Below are 19,608 nucleotides of genomic sequence, written 5' to 3'. Positions count from 1 at the left end.
CAAATGGGGTTTTTTTAGTGGTAATCGCGAAAACTTGAGTCTTCTGGGGGTTAAATTGGACAAGGTTCAATTTACCTCATTCCGCGACCTTCTCAAGAGAGGACTCGATAGAAGACACAAGTTTCTCCCGGCACTGGTCAACGATTTCCCGAGAGAGACCTGCATGGCCCGTGTATACGGCATTACCAGTGCTGTCGTCTGCATAGCAATGAATGTTGGAGGTGTCCAATATATCACACAGCCTTGGGGCACTCCAGCATTCACGGGCTTCGGGTTCGAGCTATGTCCGTCGACAACAAATGATGGAAGTTTTGAGAGGAGCGCCTTATGCTCCCCATGATTTTGGAGAGCAGGGAGGTAATAGCAATAGGCCTGTAGTTTGCCGGATCCGAACTGTCTCCTTTTTTTGGATCGGATGGACAAGGGCTAACTTCCATGAGTCATGGACTACTTTGGAATAAGAGTGCCGGAATAAACGCGTTAGCACCGGCGTCAACTCAGGGGCACACGTTCTAGCACGATTGGAGACATCATAAGCATCCGGCCCGCTTGACTTCATGACTTTCACCGGTCCTCGACACTAACCCATGCGAAACATAGCGGCACTAGGCCGCTACTTCACGCCGGTATTCTGTGTGAGTGTGGAAATTAGCCCTGACGAGTCTGGCCGATTGTGCTGATGTCAAAAGACGGCAGCGTGACTCTCCCACTTCAAAAAAGCCCTTACATGGTCGCCTTTACTGATAGAAATTTTGGGCTGGGAGCTTCTTATCAGTTAAACTCCCCCACGTCAAAGCACCTTTTGCGATCTTATGTAGCTTCATGATGTTTCCAAGTGTTATAATATTGTCACTCACCTGGCTTCACCAACAGATTGTCATCGAGCATGTAGATTGGATAAAATCTGATCTGAAAAATAGACAAATCAAATAAAACAATAATGAGAAAATATTATAATATAAGCTTATTGTGAACACTGTTTTCTCAGCCTCTTTCTACGCTGTACTATTCGCGATGATGTTGAAACTAACCAATAATAAATACATAACCTATTTTTATATTTACAATACATAGATAGAAATATGTAGAAAACAATAAAATCCAAATCATAAAGAAATGCTTGAAAGTTTCCTATAAGATAAAGTGGCGCCTTTCGAGCGAAAAATGTTGCCATAGCAACAAAAAAATAGTACTTACCAAACAAGAGCGATCCTCTCGGGAGTGTTGTCCGACGACTAAGACGGCGCCGAGACACATGCTTGTACGCCCAGAAAAATACAGCAATATATTTGTTTCACAGGCACCTCTGAAGCGCACATAATCTTAATATATTAAAAAATATATCATATTGTACTGTCAGTGTCATTTCTATAAAATAATTATAATCTCGTCCCTGGCTGCCCCACCCGGAGAAGGGCGCTGTTAGCTGTCCTGCAGTTTATACTTTTGCAGCTATCATCGTTTTTACTTGTTTATATTTGCTTTGTCAAATTTTTGTTGCAATAAAAAGAATTATAATTTTTTATGTTTATTATAACTGTAATAAAAAACGGCTATACATATGGATTTGAATTGAAGTTGATTGCTGTGTCCGTCTCTTTCTATCGCACTACTCGGTGTATTAATTGATGAAAGAGTGCAATTACTCAAAAAATTATTCATATTATTGCTCCAAGTTACGTTAACGCGGCTCTTGTTCGACATCAATCTTCTCGTTACAGTAACTAGTAGTTAAAATATATATTATTATCGTTACAGTAATATATATATTATATTCTTTGATCCATATACCAATGATTTGGTTTGCTGTAGAGCATTTTTACGTATATTTAAATGTACTCTATAGTGTCTAGCGTGGTATAGAGTGTAGTAGAGGTGGTAATCAGTGGTGCAGCAGTTTTAGTCAAAGTAATAGTGTTCTGTGGTCTGCATTAAGCAATAGGCTGTGTTCAGACTTCAGACATCACTGCAAAGAGAATTTAATCATTACGTTCCCATCACTGTTCAATTTTCATTTGTGATTTGAGTTTGACCTTTGATCGTTTTCTTGTCTTTTTCGTCACTGCATAATTTATAATTTAAATCGATCGTAAACCGCAACTCATCATACACATACAGTTTACTGTATGAACAGTGCTGTACAGTCGGCTAACATTATTGCTTGTTTATAATGGAGGTGGTGATTGTTGATTTGTAATTCGATAAATGTTCATTTAAATATAAAATTATTCAATTAATCAATATGATAATTTTCAGATCGAAATATTGAGCGTAGCCGGCTCTAAACCAATAGGTAAAATAAATTTAAGCAAGACTGCTACGATAAGAGATGTCAAAGAAAAGATTTACACAAATCTCAAGAAATCGATGTACCCTGATAGACAATCAATTAAATTGGAAAGTAAAGGACGATCTTTAAAAGATGATGCTACATTGGAATCGCTTAATATTGAGGACGGGGCGAAACTCTACCTGCACGATCTTGGACCACAGATATCGTGGAAAAATGTGTTTCTAGCTGAGTACGCCGGCCCTTTATTTGTATACCTGTGGGTATACCAACGGCCATGGATTTTATACGGCGAACAGACATCTTCTCCTGGTCAAGTAGCTAGGTAAGTCACTCAAAAGTGAATTATTTATAAAACAATTACATATGGTTGATTTATTTTTTTATTACAGTTTTGCTGCCATTTGTTGGTCTGTGCACTATGCAAAGAGAATATTAGAAACACTATTTGTCCACCGTTTCTCTCATGGTACCATGCCACTCAGAAATTTGTTTAAGAATTGCTCATATTATTGGCTGTTCACATTATATATTGCCTATCACATTAACCACCCACAATACACTGCTCCATGCAGTTTATGTGTATACATTGGACTGATTGGATTTACGGTGAGTAAATGTTCTTTGTTTTATCACTATCAGAAATAAGCTGAATTCAAACATACCTAACCCTGATACCGGGTGTAACCAGACAATAAGAGTAATACTATATTATAAGAATTGTAGAAAATTCACTATATTGATTAACAAACCCTTCAATTGAAGAATCATATTCTGTCTTATACATCCTATTGATTAATAGTGTCATAAATTAATGTTATTATATCATATTAATTACAAAGTAATTTAAATGATATTGTGGATTAAATACAGGCTATGCATTGCCATACATCCATTTTTTGCCTTATTCTCAGCGATTGTAATGGCTTAAATAAGTTGACCTTGTTGTGTTTAACAAGATAGCACTGGATGTCCAATAATTCAAGCAGCTCTTGGTTACACATAGTCAAAGGTTGCTTACTATATACTACTGGGGCACCCCAGACTCGATATGTAAGCTCACTCTGCCAATTACAAGATTACACTCGGGATTCTTGTAAATCACAAAAATTCTGAGTGGCACTGATTGCGCTCTTCACCTTGAGACATAAGATATTAAGTCACATTTGCCTAGTTATTTCACTAGCTTTGGTGCCCTTCATAGCCAAACGCAATGCTACTATATCCACAATATGTATAAAACATGTCTGATTGAGTTTTTGTTTCAGATTTGTGAGCTAGGCAATTTCAGCATCCATTTGTTGTTAAAAAATCTAAGACCACCTGGTACAAAAGTGAGACGCATTCCTGTTCCCGATGGAAATCCATTCTCCATTCTGTTCAACTATGTATCCTGTCCAAACTACACTTACGAGTTTGGGTCATGGGTGTTCTTCACTATTTTGACTAAGTGTGCTCCAGGTTAGTACAAATAATATTAAGATGTGTTTTTTCTTTCTTTAAAATTTATGTTTATTCCTGCTAAGTTTTTGATATAATAGAATGTTAAAAAAAGATTCCTTAAGTATCTTTTTTTTTTTTTATTCAAAATAGGATTTTAAATCTCGTATTGACTTCAACTTTTATTTCAAGGAATTAACCACTTATGTCAAGTTCCTTAGTCAAGTCAGGTAACGGATGATCATCAAATTCACCTTTACCGCTGCTTATTAAGCAGTATTACATGAGATCTCAAAGGGCTGTCTTGTTTTGTAAACATAATAGAGGCCAACATAAAGTTAATGTCAAAATCAAACAAACTTTATTCAATTAGACTTAAGACTAAGTGCTTTTGAATCATCACTTTATATATTTCTTTTAAATTACCATTATTATTAAGAATCTACCGTATGTTCGGAAAAAGATGAACTTGTGAGTTGAACATAAAAAGAACTCGACAAGCACTCTTATCATCATCAAATATGTCTTTTCACATGTAAGTACAACTTAACCTATTATAGTAGCTGTTTTTCGTAAAAAAATAATAATATTTGGAATGTAAACAAAATATATCATTTAAAAAAGTATGTATTCAAATGCTTGAAGGTATTGTGTAATTGAGTTGGACTAAATGTACGGGGTTTGTTCATTCATCTGCCATTTTTATTTTGTACTAGCTGACCCAGCAAACATTGTATGCCATCATAGACAATGACATGAACTGTAGTTAATCTATCAACTGTAGGTAGCTAAACTTAAGTTTGTTTTTTTAACTCCCGAGAAAGTCAGACAGATACAAAGATTCTAATTAGTTATTCATTTTAAGCTATTCTTTCAATTTGATTTCTGAACAACGGGGGACACATCAAAGGAAAAACAAAATTGTTGTCGTTTTTCATTAAATTCCGAACATTTTCACATTTATTCACCTTTTAAACCTTCTCTGGACTTCCACAAATAATTCAAGACCAAAATTAGCCAAATCGGTCCAGCCGTTCTCGAGTTTTAGCGAGACTAACGAACAGCAATACATTTATATATATATAGATTAAGCTTGAAGCATTACTGTCATTATTTGATTATTAGACAATTATAGTTACCCCCTTAACTCACAAAAATTGATTGATCCTGATTCCATTCTAATACACTTATTAAATAATTTGAAATTAAATTGATGAGTGTAATATACTCCCAGGAAATCACAGTGTGACAGGTCACATTTGAATGTGTTTTCGATTTTCTGAATTCATAATATGTATTATGTTGGTAAGACAATCTTACGGGCTTCATAAGATACATAATAGCTTTAAGGGTAAATGTATACACTTATATAATATAGTCCCAGCCACTGTTCAGGCATTATCTATAAATAAATTTAAATGATTTATAAAAAAATGGCTCTGTCGTAAATCCTATTACTCCACTGCTGAATATCTAAATGATCGGACAGCCTGGGACTAGATTGTGATTATTTTACGATAGAGATGACTGTACAATATTGTATATTTTTATTGAAAAGAACTCAAAAAAAGAATGCTGGGAGAGTTTCTTGCGCCGCTTCTTCTCTCGCAGAGCGCCATTTGTTTCTGAAGCGGTAGCAGTATCTAGTAGTTAATAGAAATGACATCAAGAAGAATTCTAAAGGAATCAATTTTGAGAAAATAAATACCTTTTATGCCTTTTTACGGTGAAGGAATTATACATCTTGATAATGCCTATGAACAAATTTGGAAATTGTGTTAACCAACTATTCAAGGCTTTCCATGGTCATCAAGATATAATAGTTTAATTATTAAAACGTGAACAAAGCTATTGTTAAGTCAAGGCATGCGTTAAAATACAAAACTTACGGTTTTGATGTAGATAGTATATGCTATTATCAGACTTAATTATTATGTTGGTTCTACATTGTTCTATAGCAGAGGTGAAGGTGAATTAATTGTTAATGTAACTCACAAGTTGGCTTTGGAACATAATTTCTGTAACAGCTACTTTATGCCTTTTATCTTTATTGACTAAGATATATAACATGGTCTATATGAGAGGTTAAAAATAATTTGTTGCTACATATGATTTTGTTTGTTTCCGAGTCATGGATGTTTAAATGTATTTATCTTATATCTTTAAACGAGCAATTCTTGTATATATATATATATATATAATCTGAATCTCCGAAACGGCTCCAACGATTTTCATAAAATTTTGTGTACAGGGGATTTCGAGGGCGATAAATCGATCTAGATCTAGGTTTCAATTTAAAAAAAAGTAGTTTTATCCGTGTTTTAATGAGAGACAGGTACAAAAACATTAGAATACAAAGGTAAATTTCGCCAATATACACAAGACGTATAATAGCTCAGATGGGAAATTGGGTGATCCGGAAAGCAGACGACCCCGGTTCGAATCCAGAAGTCCTATTAGTTTTTTTTTTGTTCAAGTTTTGTACATTCATAAAAATCCAAGCAAGGCTCGGTCGTCCGGATATTGTATGTTTAAGTAAGTATATTGTATTAGATATATCATTGTCTTTTGTAACCCATAACACAGGCTATAATATATGCTTAACTTGGGGCAAGATAATTTGTGTAAAAAGTGTGTCGATATGATGACCTAAAACAGTGCTCCAGGTGAAGCCACCTACCAGTGGGAGGCTCCTTTGCACAAGATGCCCGCTAGATTTTGGGTGCTATTTCTACAAACATTAATGTGTTTCGGTCTGAAGGGCGCCGTAGCTAGTAAAATTACTGGGCAAATGAGACTTAACATCTTACGTCTGAAGGTGACGAGCGCAATTCTAGTGCCGCTCAGATATTTTGGGTTATTGAATCCTGAGGGGCACCGCATTGTAATGGGCAGGGCGTATCAATATTAATCAGCTGAACGTCCGGCTCGTGTCGTCCCTTATTTTCATAAAAAAAAGAAGCTTCATGCGATGCTCAGGTTGGGCAAGAAAACTACGATAACAAAACCGTTTTTCCCAGATATATAACACTATATTATAAGGTACAACAATCCCTGGTCAGTAAATTTCATCGAAATCGTTAGAGTTATTTCCGAGATACACGAAATATATAATATTATATTCGTGGAAACTAACATCCATCATACAAAACTTTTCACCTATTTACCTTTTTACCGAGCCCGAGAACTCTATCTCAAAGAGATGTTGTCCGATTCTCGTCTGAGAATCGGACAACATCTATTTTTCATCCCCCTAAATGTTAAGGGTGCCACGCCAAATTTATTTTTTAATTTTTTTGACATTTTTTTTTAAATTTGTTTCATTATGAGTCAACATTAAAAAATACATACAACTTCAAACTTTCACCCATCTACGATCAACAGATACTTTTGTATCGCGATTTTAATATCGGCAATACAACGTTTGCTGGGACAGCTAGTATATTATGTATAATATACTAATTATTATAAATATAATCATTATTATCGGTTTACATTTGAATTGGATTGGTGTAAAAATCTTATAACCAGATTTTAGAAAGAAACAGATTTGTTTATTCATAAATTTCAACACAAACTATTTAATCAAATAAGTTTGTCTTATTTTTAATTCGAAATAAAAAAAAAACACAAAAAGTTGTTTTATTACTAAAATTTAAAATAAAAACAACAGTCCGATGCTCAAAGCATCAAATTGTATGCGAATTGCTTAGGCTAAGCCCGCACTACGATAAAAAATCGTTGAGAAAAAATAACGTTAGTCTGTGAACATCAGTTTTTTTTTTGAAGGTTAAATACGTATTAAGTATGAACTAAGACGGTTCGCGGAGATCCACCCGACGGGACCCAATCACGGACCGGCTGTGGACTGAATCGGATACAAGAACAATAAAAATACACGAAAATCCGCGCACTGCGAAAATAAATTGATAGGATAGATAATTTATGTAACATCTACAATTGGACGTAGTTCCTGAAAAACGTTTCAAGCTACAAACATGACATGTTAAGGATTGATTAACGTGTTTAAAGTTTAATAAAAACTAGTTGACCCGGCAGACGTTGTTCTGTATGTAATAAATAAAATAATGTTTTTTATGAATTTGTCAGTAATATATCATAACATCAAGAATTATTTCGTAAAATATACTCCCTGTTGTTGTAATGAAATTGTTTTACAGCAGAACTGTCAAACCGTGCGTCAATAAATTTCTCTCATAGAAAATATGTCCATACAAAACAAATATCGGACGACGGGGGACACATCAAAGGAAAAACAAAATTGTTGCTTTTATTAAATTCCGAACACTTTCATATTTATTCAGATTTTAAACCTTCCCTGGACTTCCATAACTAATTCGAGACCAATATTAGCCAAATCGGTCCAGCCGTTCTCGAGTTTTAGCGGGACTAACGAACAGCAATTCATTTTTATATATATAGATTAGTGTATTCCATACATGTGGGTTGGGCTACTAAGTCATGATGTCATTTAAAGGGTGACAGTAGGGCTGCCATTTTTTGTCAAACCCGTGACATGATTGTGGTTTGGAACGTTCTTCTGGAATTAAGTTCAATTGTAGACGTTACATACGAGGGGAGGCTGATAAGTAATCTACCTAACTATGAAAGAAAAGACTTTGATGGCTAGTTTTTTTTTTTTTTCTATATAGTCTCCTGCAAGTGAAATACACTTATGACATTTGCAAATATGTGACATCATGCCGTTATAATAGTAAAGTTTATTTTGCTCGTCAAAATGGTCAGTCACAGCCTCCTTCATTTCTTCGTCCGTCGAAAATCTGCGACCCCTCAATTTTTTCTTTAAATATTTGAATAAGAAATAGTCACAGGGAGCCAGATCTGGACTATAAGGCGGATGGTTAATTTCTGTGAAGCCGTTTTTGCTCAGGGCTGACCTCGCCGTTAAGGCTGTGTGTACAGGAGCATTGTCTTGTAAAATCAGAACACCTTTGCTGAGTTTACCTCTCCGCTTTTCTTTGATTTGTTCACGAAGCTGGTCAAGCAAGTTTGCATAATTCAGCATTCATTGTTGTATTTTTAGGCAAATAATCTATCATCAAAATCCCTTCGACATCCCAAAATACGGAGGCCATTAGTTTTCCAGCCGACGGCCGAACCTTGAACTTCCTTGGCGGCTTTTCTCCTTTAAATTTCCATTGCATTGACTCTTGTTTGCTTTCCGGATCCCACTGGCGAATCCAAGTTTCATCACAGGTCACAATTCGAGAGATAGTCTCTTCTTCTTTACCTTTGACCAGGTCTAGAAATGCCTGACAACATTCTACTCGCCTTTGTTTGTCAAAGGGGGTCAACATTCTAGGGACCCAACGCGCGCTCACCTTCGACATGCCCAAATGTTCGTGAATAATTTCATGAACTCGTTCCTTGCTAATGCCCACATCTCTGGCTATCTCCCACTGCTTGATTCGCCGATCTGTAAGAATCAGGTTCTTCACCTTTTCAACATTATCTGCGATAACAGCAGAAATTGGCCTTCCACTACGTGGGTCGTCTTCCAGGCTCTCACGGCCATGTTTAAATTGCTTCGACCAAAACTTTATGACGAATTCAGAAGGACTTGAATCACCAAACACCTTTAACATGCGCTCTCTGATCTGCGTAGGCGTATTTCCTTCTTTACTTAGGAATTTAATCACTGCTCGATGCTCAAATTTCATCATTTTACAATTTTCTTTCGACATGGTGAAATCAAAGCCGCGCCAAAAAAACAAAAGCAAGCGAAAAAAAAATAAGCGTCATAATTTTGAAAAAGGAATAAATATAGAATATGATTTTGCAGTGGCCAGTTCGATTTTCAAAACTTTCTTTAACAAAGTAGATTTTATATCAGCCACCCCTCGTATATTATCTATCCTATGAAGTAATAAATTTTCTTTTGTAAATGCATGTTTCGATGCACACTCTCGTCTTTCGTGGTGGCACGGCCGAAAATGTCTTTTGGTATCTAATATCTCGCAGGCCACACACAATCGTAATCCGCGTAGGAATTATTATTGCTTGCGATTTTTTATCGCATTTTAAACATGGGAGGCTCCTTTGCACAGGATGCCGGCTAGATTATGGGTACCACAATGGCACCTACTTCTACCGTGAAGCAGTAATGTGAAAGCATTATTGTGTTTCGGTCTGAAGGGCGCCGTAGCTAGTTAAATTGCTGGACTAAAAGAGACTTAACATCTTATGTTTCAAGAATCCTGAGCGGCACTTAACTGTAATGGGCAGGGCGTATTAAACACCATCAACCTGCTCGTCTTGTCCCTTATTTTTATAAAATAAAAATAAAATGCTTTTAAAATCGCAACGAATAAATTTCGTAGTGCGTTCTTAGCCTTACTCTGTGACGAAAAAATTGCATTAATAAAGTTTTCATAAGGATTTTGTTAAATTACTTATAAGTATTTTATTTAGTCAATACCAAGGTCAGTCAAATCCACTTTCGTTTTCAATTTAAAGAGAGTGGTATCGCCTTGTGCATTCGTGCGTCGTATATGCTTCCTGTTTTCAGCGCGATCATGTGTGCAGGGTAAACACACTAGTTATCGCCGCTTCATCTTTTTAATTTTTATAATATTACTAGCTGACCCGACAGACGTTGTTCTGTATAATTATATACATACTTATATTATTTATTAAAATAAAACAATGTTTTTATATGAATTTGTCAATAATATATCATAACATCAAAAATTATTTCGTAAAATATGCACCCTGCTGTCGTAATGAAATTGTTTCACAGCAGAACTGTCAAACAGTGCGTCAATAAATTCTCTCATAGAAATTATGGACACATCAAAGGAAAAACAAAATTGTTTTTTTATATAATTTAGCAGCATTTTCCTATTTATTTACCTTTTAAACCTTCTCTGGACTTCCAAAAATAATTCAAAACCAAAATTACCCAAATCGGTCCAGCCGTTGTCGAGTTTTAGCGAGACTAACGAACAGCAATTCATTTTTATATATATAGATGTACTTAATAAAATTACAATATTCGTCACCCAATATTACACAACTGACTTTAAGACTATGATAATGTGTTTGTTCGTCTTTTGTTATATTATTTTGATGACGAACACACGAAGTTTATTTATTGAATTAATGGAAGATGTGTTATTTGTCCTTTATACGTTGTCCAACCTTCTCGTAGGTTTATGAACTTATTTTTAAATAATACGAAGGGTCAATTTATTTATTAATATAAAAAAATTCTGAGAAAGTTATAGAATTACCATATTATTCATTTAAAAACGGCCCTCCGTTAAAATTTACTGTCCTATAAAAGTCTCCCTCAATCTTATCACTAGGATTGACATTTATTTCGTCTATAATACGACTTAAGTTGAGATATAATATAGTCGTAATCGCATTGACTTGTGTCACAGATACTTGTTGGTGTCACTTAACTTAATTTTTACTTACTTACTTTTTCAGTTAACATAATGTTAACCTTTCGTTCTTTCGCTTCATAAAATGTTTCTCTTAAACTTCGTTTTTTAGTTCCGCTTACTATATTTATTTCCGTATTCTTTTTGATGTTGTTAGTTTTTTTTTCTTGTAAGAGTAATAAAAATATCACAAGTATTTTAGTAGCAGTAGCAAATTTAAAGTTGAAATCACCCTTTTTTTTATAATTTTTATTGATTGATAGTTTACTTTTTATGAAGTTTTTAACCGCTCAGATTGTAGTCAATAAGGCAAGTTAGTTACATCTGAGAATATAATACCTGCGGGCCTACCATGAACTGTTATTGCGATTCAATTGACGTCCTAAAATGAACTGCTTTGCTATTTCATACCACGACGTCATTAAAGCTATCCAAATTAGATTGACGTCAAATCTAGTCGGAAATTGAATCGTAAACTGTTTTAGTTCGTCCATTCATCGTTATCATGAGTAAATACTTCTACCATAACTGGATAGCTTATGTGTCAAAGTGAGCGATTCAAAAAAAGTTGCTACTTTTATTTAATAAGTACTAAAAAGGGCTTAATGGTGCATAATTTGAAGCTATAAAGCGCAATTTTAAAATGTATTTATAGTAATTTTTACGCAAAAATACCGCTAAAATCATATCATTTTTGGTTTCGAAACGGTTTAGACTTATGCAACGACTGTACAGCGTCATCTATTTCTCACACCGCGGACCACAGACAAATTTCTTTAATTCTTCCATAAGCGATTCAAACGCCATTTAGTTATAGGCACATCATGTTACAAATCTTAGCGATTCAGTTTAGGTACCTAAACTGAACTGCATCGGAATTGAATCCCTAATTAAAAGTTGATGTTAGGCCTTCTGTACTCTGCTCTTCTATAAATAGTGGCCGTACAGTAAGATACTTCTTATTGATCTTCGCAGCTGCCCTAAAATAAAAGTCAATTTGTTCTAAATACATAATAATGAATTTATTGAACAAAATCCTAAAAATATACAATTTCAAAGTAAATACAATGAAATGACATAATTTTTATTAGCCATTGTTTGCATTTAAGTAGGTTATGAAAAGTAAAGTCGATAAGCAAATCGATACTGAATATAATAAAATATTATATTATCTACTAGGTTTTATGGTATAGTTTTGCTTGCAAAAAAGCTTTTTGTAAAGCAAATTTATTTTCATTTCTCATACTCGGAAAGTAATGTTGTTTTAATCTGATTATTGGGTGGAAAATGCTGCTTCCCTGCATAGAGAGGGAAAAACTCATACAAATTACTTCCCACCTAAGGGCCGGAATGAACTTTGAAAATAGAACAGTTGTCAGCTGTGAAGAAGAGCTTTATGTAAAAACAAACTAATTAAAAAATATGCTGCGGCCATGTGACTTTCTAAACAGCCAGTGTGAACATAGCGTAAACTTCTTTGAGCGGAATAAGCCGCAACAATTACGCGGTGAATTCCATATTTAAAATTTCAAAAGTCGACACACATTGTCCTAATTTGACAACTAATTTTAAATAGGTACTACTAATATAAAGAATCAATTCCTACTCGGACTATAGCCGGTCTCTATATCTATAGACTGCGCTCGGGCCGGGCGTCTAAATAGGTACCTCGGGTACTGATTCTTTCGACCCTAGGTTAACAATCTACTATTCTTTCAGTTAATATTGAAGTGTCCTGTTCCAGAGTATGTGTTCCATCTGTGTGAAAATATGTGTGTTCAAATTTTTATGTGTAAATATGATAATATAATGTACTTGTACACATATGTGACAATAAAACAATTTATTGCTATTCGGTACCAAGTTAATACAATAACCATTATCAACAAGATATCAGGACAACATACCTAATATATACTAGCTGACCCAGCAAACGTTGTATTGCCGATATTAAAATCGCGATACAAAAGTAGCTGTTGATCGTAGATGGGTGAAAATTTGAAGTTGTATTTTTTAATGCTGACTCATAATCAAACAAATTAAAAAAAAAATCCTTAACATTTAGGGGGATGAAAAATATATGTTGGCCGATTCTCAGACCTACCCAATATGCACTCAAAATTTCATGAGAATCGGTCAAGCCGTTTCGGAGGAGTTCAAAGTTTAACACCATGACACGAGAATTTTATATATAAGATAATATGTATAAAATATGATAATATAATGTACTTGTATAGAGGTATACATATTATATATATATGTATATATATATTCGCCCATTCTTCTCAGGTCTGAGGCAGTCTCTTTTGAATGGGTGGTAGATTTTGACGTTCAATAAGTGATTTTAAATCCTATTTTGAATAAAAATATTTGAATTTGAATTTGAAAAAAATTACAAATATTTATTTATTGACTTATGTGTGGTTTGTATTGTAAATATAATAATTTTTTGTTAGGTACTAGTTATCAACTTTATATTCTTGATAATGTAATGTATGTTCATAGGCACATAAGGGAATTTGCCAGAAACTGTCATAACCATAATGTTAACACCAGGAACAGACATAAACTGATGATGCCTACTACTCGGCTAAGTCGAGTTAGTAAGTCTTTTGTGGGGCGATGTATATACTTTTACAACAAGATCCCAGAAAGTGTTCAAAACAAAGGTGTTACGTTATTCAAAAGAATTGTTAAAAAACGTTTGTGTGGTAAAGGTTACTATAACATAAATGTCTTTCTTAATGATACCACAGATTGGGAATGGAGCGACCGCCCTCAGGCTATTAAATAATAAGTTGAATTGTACAATATTACTTTGTAAATGTTACTTTAATTGTAAAACATATTTTTGATGAAAAAAAAAGCCCGCTGAGTTTGTTGCGCCCATTCTTCTCAGGCCTGAAGCATTCACTTTGGAATGGGTGGTAGTTTTTTTTTGACTTTCAATAAGTGATTTCACATCCTATTTTGAATAAAAATATTTGAATTTGAATATAGAATAACGTAGTTGGGCAACATATTAAAGACAACATAATATTATAACAATAGATTCAGGTAGTTATAGTGTTTTTTAAAAACTCGCAGAGTTTCTTCCGCGTTTTTAACTTTTAATAAGTATTTAATGTCCTATTTTGAATAAAAATAAATATTTGAGTTTCAATCGGAGGAGATCTTATATCCATTCGTTGACCATTTTTGACGTAAATTAAGTGATTTTAAAGTTATATTTTGAATAAATGTATTTGGGTTTGAGAATTATGTTGGATCGTCTACTCGTTCCGTCACTTAATCCCTTATTGTCTTATTAATAAACGTAATGTGAATTTACTCCAGTGTAAAGTTACCTACTCCAAGTTTAAAATTACTTCTCCCTGTCATAGAGACAAATAGGTTTTAAATTTGGAATAACTTTACTTCTCCTTTATTAATAACACAGAGAATGTGTTATTAATAAAGGAGAGTTTCGCTCACCGCTCCAGATCGAATTCATAATTGAAATTATTTTGTTCCAGCTGGAATATTCGCGTTGGCTGGCATGTACCAAATGTCGGTATGGGCGCTCGGCAAACACCGCAACTACAAGAAGGAGTTTCCCGACTATCCCAAACAACGCAAGGCCATATTACCATTCGTTCTGTAAACATTATCACACTCTCCAAAGACAATCATTCACTACACCTAAATAGTTAATATTTTTATCTACAACCATGCTTTAAATCCTCTATTAAAGACTGAAACAGTTAGCTTATTGCCAACATTAAAACACCCAATGTTCTAATATCCATTGCATCATCCAAACGAGTGTTGTAATGTTGTACTGAATTTCATAACAACACTCCTATATTTTTTTTCGATCCCTTCATGTGCAAAGAGTTTCAACAGACAGCCACATTCTTATTGCTCGATGCGTGGTATCTGTATGAATTTCAAAAAAATAACATTTTCGTTTACGCGCGTTCCACACGACCAGAACGTCGCGCGCCTTTAAAAAAATTGGTTATTCGAATCCCCGTCATTTTTCTTCGATATTTTTATTGTTTTGTTTACAAAAAATGAGCGATTCATTTGAAACGTTGCAAAAGAACATTATATTCGAGTGAATTTTAATTATTGCACTATACAAAATGTAAATTACTACTAAATATAAAATATAATTGTTTCATTAATACTTAGTTTATTTGTATATAATCAGTAATGAATGATATTAGGTTACTACTAGGACTGGTGTTTTAATGTTAGCAGTAAGCTAACTGTTTCAGAATCTTTTAGAGGATTCATATTCTGGGTGTAGATAAAGTCTTGTATGCAACTGTTGATAATTAGGTATTAAAACACTCATGTGATACTATTACCACAATCCACATTCGTGTTTTAATACCCCTTATTTCACAACAGTTGCATAAATAACTATATCCTCTGTGATCCTTTCTATGAGCTTCTGATATTTAGGCGTTTATTACAAGTGCTACGTTTGTGGATTTTACTTGCGTAAAACTTAGCCGAGTGTAAGCTTAACATAATCTTTGATAAAGATTTTATAGTCATTTGACAGCTGTAAATATGCTAAGGTAATAAGAGCATTGGGAGGCTCCTTTGCACAGGATGCCGGCTAGATTAATGGGTACCACAACGGCGCCTATTTCTGCCGTGAAATAGTAGTGTGTAAACATTACTGTTTCGGTCTGAAGGGCGCCGAAGCTAGTGAAATTACTGGGCAAATGAGACTTGACATCTTGTCTCAAGGTGACGAGCGCAGCTGTAGTGCCGAATTATTTGGTTTTTCAAGAATCCTGAGCTGTAAAAATGGTATCAAATACCATCAGCTGAACGTCCTGCTCGTCTCGTCCCGTAAAAAAAAGACAGCCGTATCCAAAAGTGCAGAAGTCTGAGCAGTCTAAGTACGCTCTAGTCTAGAATGTCTAGAATTTGTTTAGATCGATCATTTGTATCTTGCCTCTTTTGGCGTAGTTCTATCAACCCGAGAATATTGGACGCGCAACAGTGACTAAATACCGCAGAAGGATCCCGAAAGTAACTATTTAAGTGTAGTGAAATCACATTCCATTGTAAGAATGTATAATATATGTACTATATGTCGATACCTCAGTTCCAAAGTGAAACAACTCGGAAACAGGTTTTATGAGATAATAAGACAGTTAAATTACTACATTTGCCAAGTATGCCTTTTTATCACTCGATAATTAATCTTTATTGCAATTTTAAACGTAATTACCAATGATATTTTAAATAAATATACACATGGCAGCAGAAAATGAATATTTTTTGCTTCATAAATACGTTGTTGTTTCAATAATTGAGAATACTACGAATACGTTTAAATATCTTTAGATTGCTTTCTAATGTAATTTAATTAAAACTTAGTGAAAACAGAACATAATCCCTTTTGAAGTCATTCATAACTGTTTATATCCTGCAAATTACCTACCATTATAAATTCTTTCTAGATTTCACGAGGAAGAAGTGAGGCTGGTGTAAGTAATCCGAAAACGAGTGTATTCGACAGATAGGTATAATTTTCGCCATTTCAGTTTGCTCTGAAGTTGTCACGCATTCCTGTTTGCGCGGTACATTCGCCCCTCCGAGTCCCCATTTTTATTAGGTACTGCGCAAGAATTCGCAACAACGTCAGAGTGTACTGAAATAGAACAATAAAAAAATTCAAATTTGTTTCACTTTGGAATGGATTAATCGAATTATGATTGTGTGACCTTTGTAAGGCCTTGTTTAAAAGACTCAAGGCCGTCAAGTTTTTAATATTTTTCCATACGTCATAGTATTTATCTATTTACATAATTATATCATTATGTTATATAAGTCCAATTTCAGTCGGTGTTGGTCTGTACCGTTGTATGTTATTCAAGTTATTAAGTACGTTTATTGTATGTGTCAAGTTAGGTGAGAGATGGTATAAGATATGGGGTTTAAATATATTGCATTATGCTGCCATTGCGTTTAGTGGATATTCATTGCGCTCAATTACTTATTTAACGCAATTTGAATTTGTTATAAATTAAAAATAAGTTTAATAAAAAATTTCATAAAAAAATGTTTTTTTTTGTATTATATTTTGTTGGTATGTGAGTACTAAGTAAGTATTTATTTCACTTTGGAAGATCATCTGTCGTCAAATCATTTATGTAGTAACTAATACCTAATCACTCTCCAAGCATTGATTTTATTTTCTCTCATCAATGGGTAAAAAATAAAAATCCAGTCAAGTGGAAGTTCTTACTGTTATTTGGATATGTTTTTCAATGTGCTCGATTTGTTCTTGCTCGAACATTGAAAGGAGCACTCCGATCTAGTACAATAGATGTAATGTACTATTTCGGTCTTGTAGTACTATTAGTACGTAGTACATTGAACAATACAATAAAGTAGATTACCATTCGCTTTGGAAGTAAGGGGTCCTGGATGTCATCGTATTTGTTCATCAGTCACTCATTCTATGTACAGGAGCATTACAGCATTACATGAAAACCATTTAATTGTGATGTCGTGTTCAGTTGTGTGTGTTACCAGTGGCAGGCTCCTTTGCACAGGATACCGGCTAGATTTTAGGTACCACAACGGAAAGTCAAAATTCTTTATTTGCCAGAAACATTCACAAGTAAAGTTGTTACAAATTTAAGAGCAGGCACATGTTTCGTCTCGACAGACATGCAAATATTTTTGTGGTTTCACTTCACAATATTATAAACCTAACACAATCAATAATTACTGCTACATTTAATTTAATCAACGTTAAGCCTACAAAAAGACCCTACAATACACATTTACAATAATAAATAAAAATAATCAGAACAAAATATAATATTATTGGTAAAAATAGTATTGGTGCCAGTCACCACTTCGTTTGATAATATTTATTTATTGAGTGCGGCGATTTATTGTATTCGGCCCCTATTTCTACCGTAAAGCAGTAATGTGTAAGTATTATTGTGTTTCGGTCTGAAGTAGCTAGTGAAAATACTGGGCAAATGAGACTTATCTTATGTCTCATGCTGTAGACACTGCATTGTAATGGACAGGGCGTATCCATGACCATCAGCTGAACCTTCTGCTCGTCCCTTATGTTCATAAAAAGCCTGGGCTAGTGTAAGTATCGATTCTTTCGACTGTCACTAGCTTGTGACGTTTTGGCATCGAGTATTTGTGAAGTTATTGGTAAGAGAACGTATCAAGGCTGAAGGGAAGTAACAAAAAAGGCATGAAGTCAACCACTTGAGTCACTGAGCGTTGCCAGTTAATCCGTTGCGACATAAAGGAATTTATTTTCTCAAAATTGATTACTTTAGAATTCTTTTTGATTTCATTTCTAATATACTAGACACTATTACCGCTTTGGAAACATATTGCGCTCAGAGAGACAAGAAGCGGCGCAAGAAACTCTCCCAGCATTCTTTTTTTTGTGCTCTTTTTAACGAAATAAACAATATTGTACTGTCATTGCTATTGCTATAAAATAATCATAATCTAGTCCTAGGCTATCGGATCACTTAGATATTCAGCTGTAGTAGTAGGATTTATGACAGAGCCATTTTTTAATAAAACATTTAAATTTATTTATAGATAATGGATGAACAGTGGCTGGGGCTTTCTTATAAAAGTGTATACATTTACCCTTAAAGCTTTTATGTATCTTATGAAGCCTACTAGAATTAGTTACAAGCAATCCCTTATTTATAGTGTATAATACATTAGGTACCTAATTTTAATATTACCTCTAACACATTAACTAATGATCCACTGTGTCCCTCAATCCATTGTGGGTGACATATGTATGATGTCTATATGTAGATATATATGTGACGTTGACATGCCAGATATTTCTTTAAAATTTGCTAACAAAAAACTTGATAAAAATGTTTCCCTACTACAATAAATAAGAAAAACACTGGGATCACATATCATCAGTAGGTAGGTATTTTGTATTTTATTAATTTCAATGTAAAATAACACGAAGCGAATTTTGAATGATGCCATGGAGTGTCAAGATGCCACGCACACAAGCATCTAATAGTTGCCGCAATAAAAAAGCTATTGTTCTTAGGTAGTGCGGTATCTAGTTCAGCTCAGCGGATATCAATCCTTATTATGAAAACAGTGATAAAACATAATTTATCACGGATTACGCATTGACGGTATTATTAACAAACGCAATGTAAAGTTACTCCAAGTTTAAAATTACTTCTCCCTGTCATGTAATGTTTTGTAGTGACAAAGGTATCATAAAGACAAAAATTTTCAAATTTAGAATAACTTTTTTTTTTATTGAATAGCAGCACAAACGAGCGTACGGGTCACCTGGTGTTAAGTGATCACCGCCGCCCACATTCTCTTGCAACACCAGAGGAATCACAGGAGCGTTGCCGGCCTTTAAGGAAGGTGTACGCGCTTTTTTTGAAGGTACCCATGTCGTAT

General features: G+C 34.3%; 1 protein-coding gene across 1 annotated transcript; it reads left to right on the top strand.

The window, feature by feature from the left end:
• The first annotated feature begins 1,931 nt into the window (after positions 1-1,931).
• LOC126976830 (probable very-long-chain enoyl-CoA reductase art-1) lies at positions 1,932-16,460 on the top strand. Its single transcript, XM_050825455.1, has 5 exons — positions 1,932-2,176; positions 2,257-2,615; positions 2,683-2,899; positions 3,559-3,751; positions 14,676-16,460. The coding sequence occupies exons 1-5, from the start codon at positions 2,171-2,173 to the stop codon at positions 14,801-14,803; spliced, it is 903 nt and encodes a 300-aa protein (XP_050681412.1). The 5' UTR covers positions 1,932-2,170; the 3' UTR covers positions 14,804-16,460.
• Positions 16,461-19,608: the final 3,148 nt, after the last annotated feature.

Source organism: Leptidea sinapis, chromosome 42 (assembly GCF_905404315.1).
Source record: "Leptidea sinapis chromosome 42, ilLepSina1.1, whole genome shotgun sequence".
In the NCBI taxonomy this organism is placed as follows: domain Eukaryota; kingdom Metazoa; phylum Arthropoda; class Insecta; order Lepidoptera; family Pieridae; genus Leptidea; species Leptidea sinapis.
The sequence above is the reverse complement of the archived record's forward strand: the minus strand, read 5'-3'. Positions and strand labels throughout refer to the sequence as shown.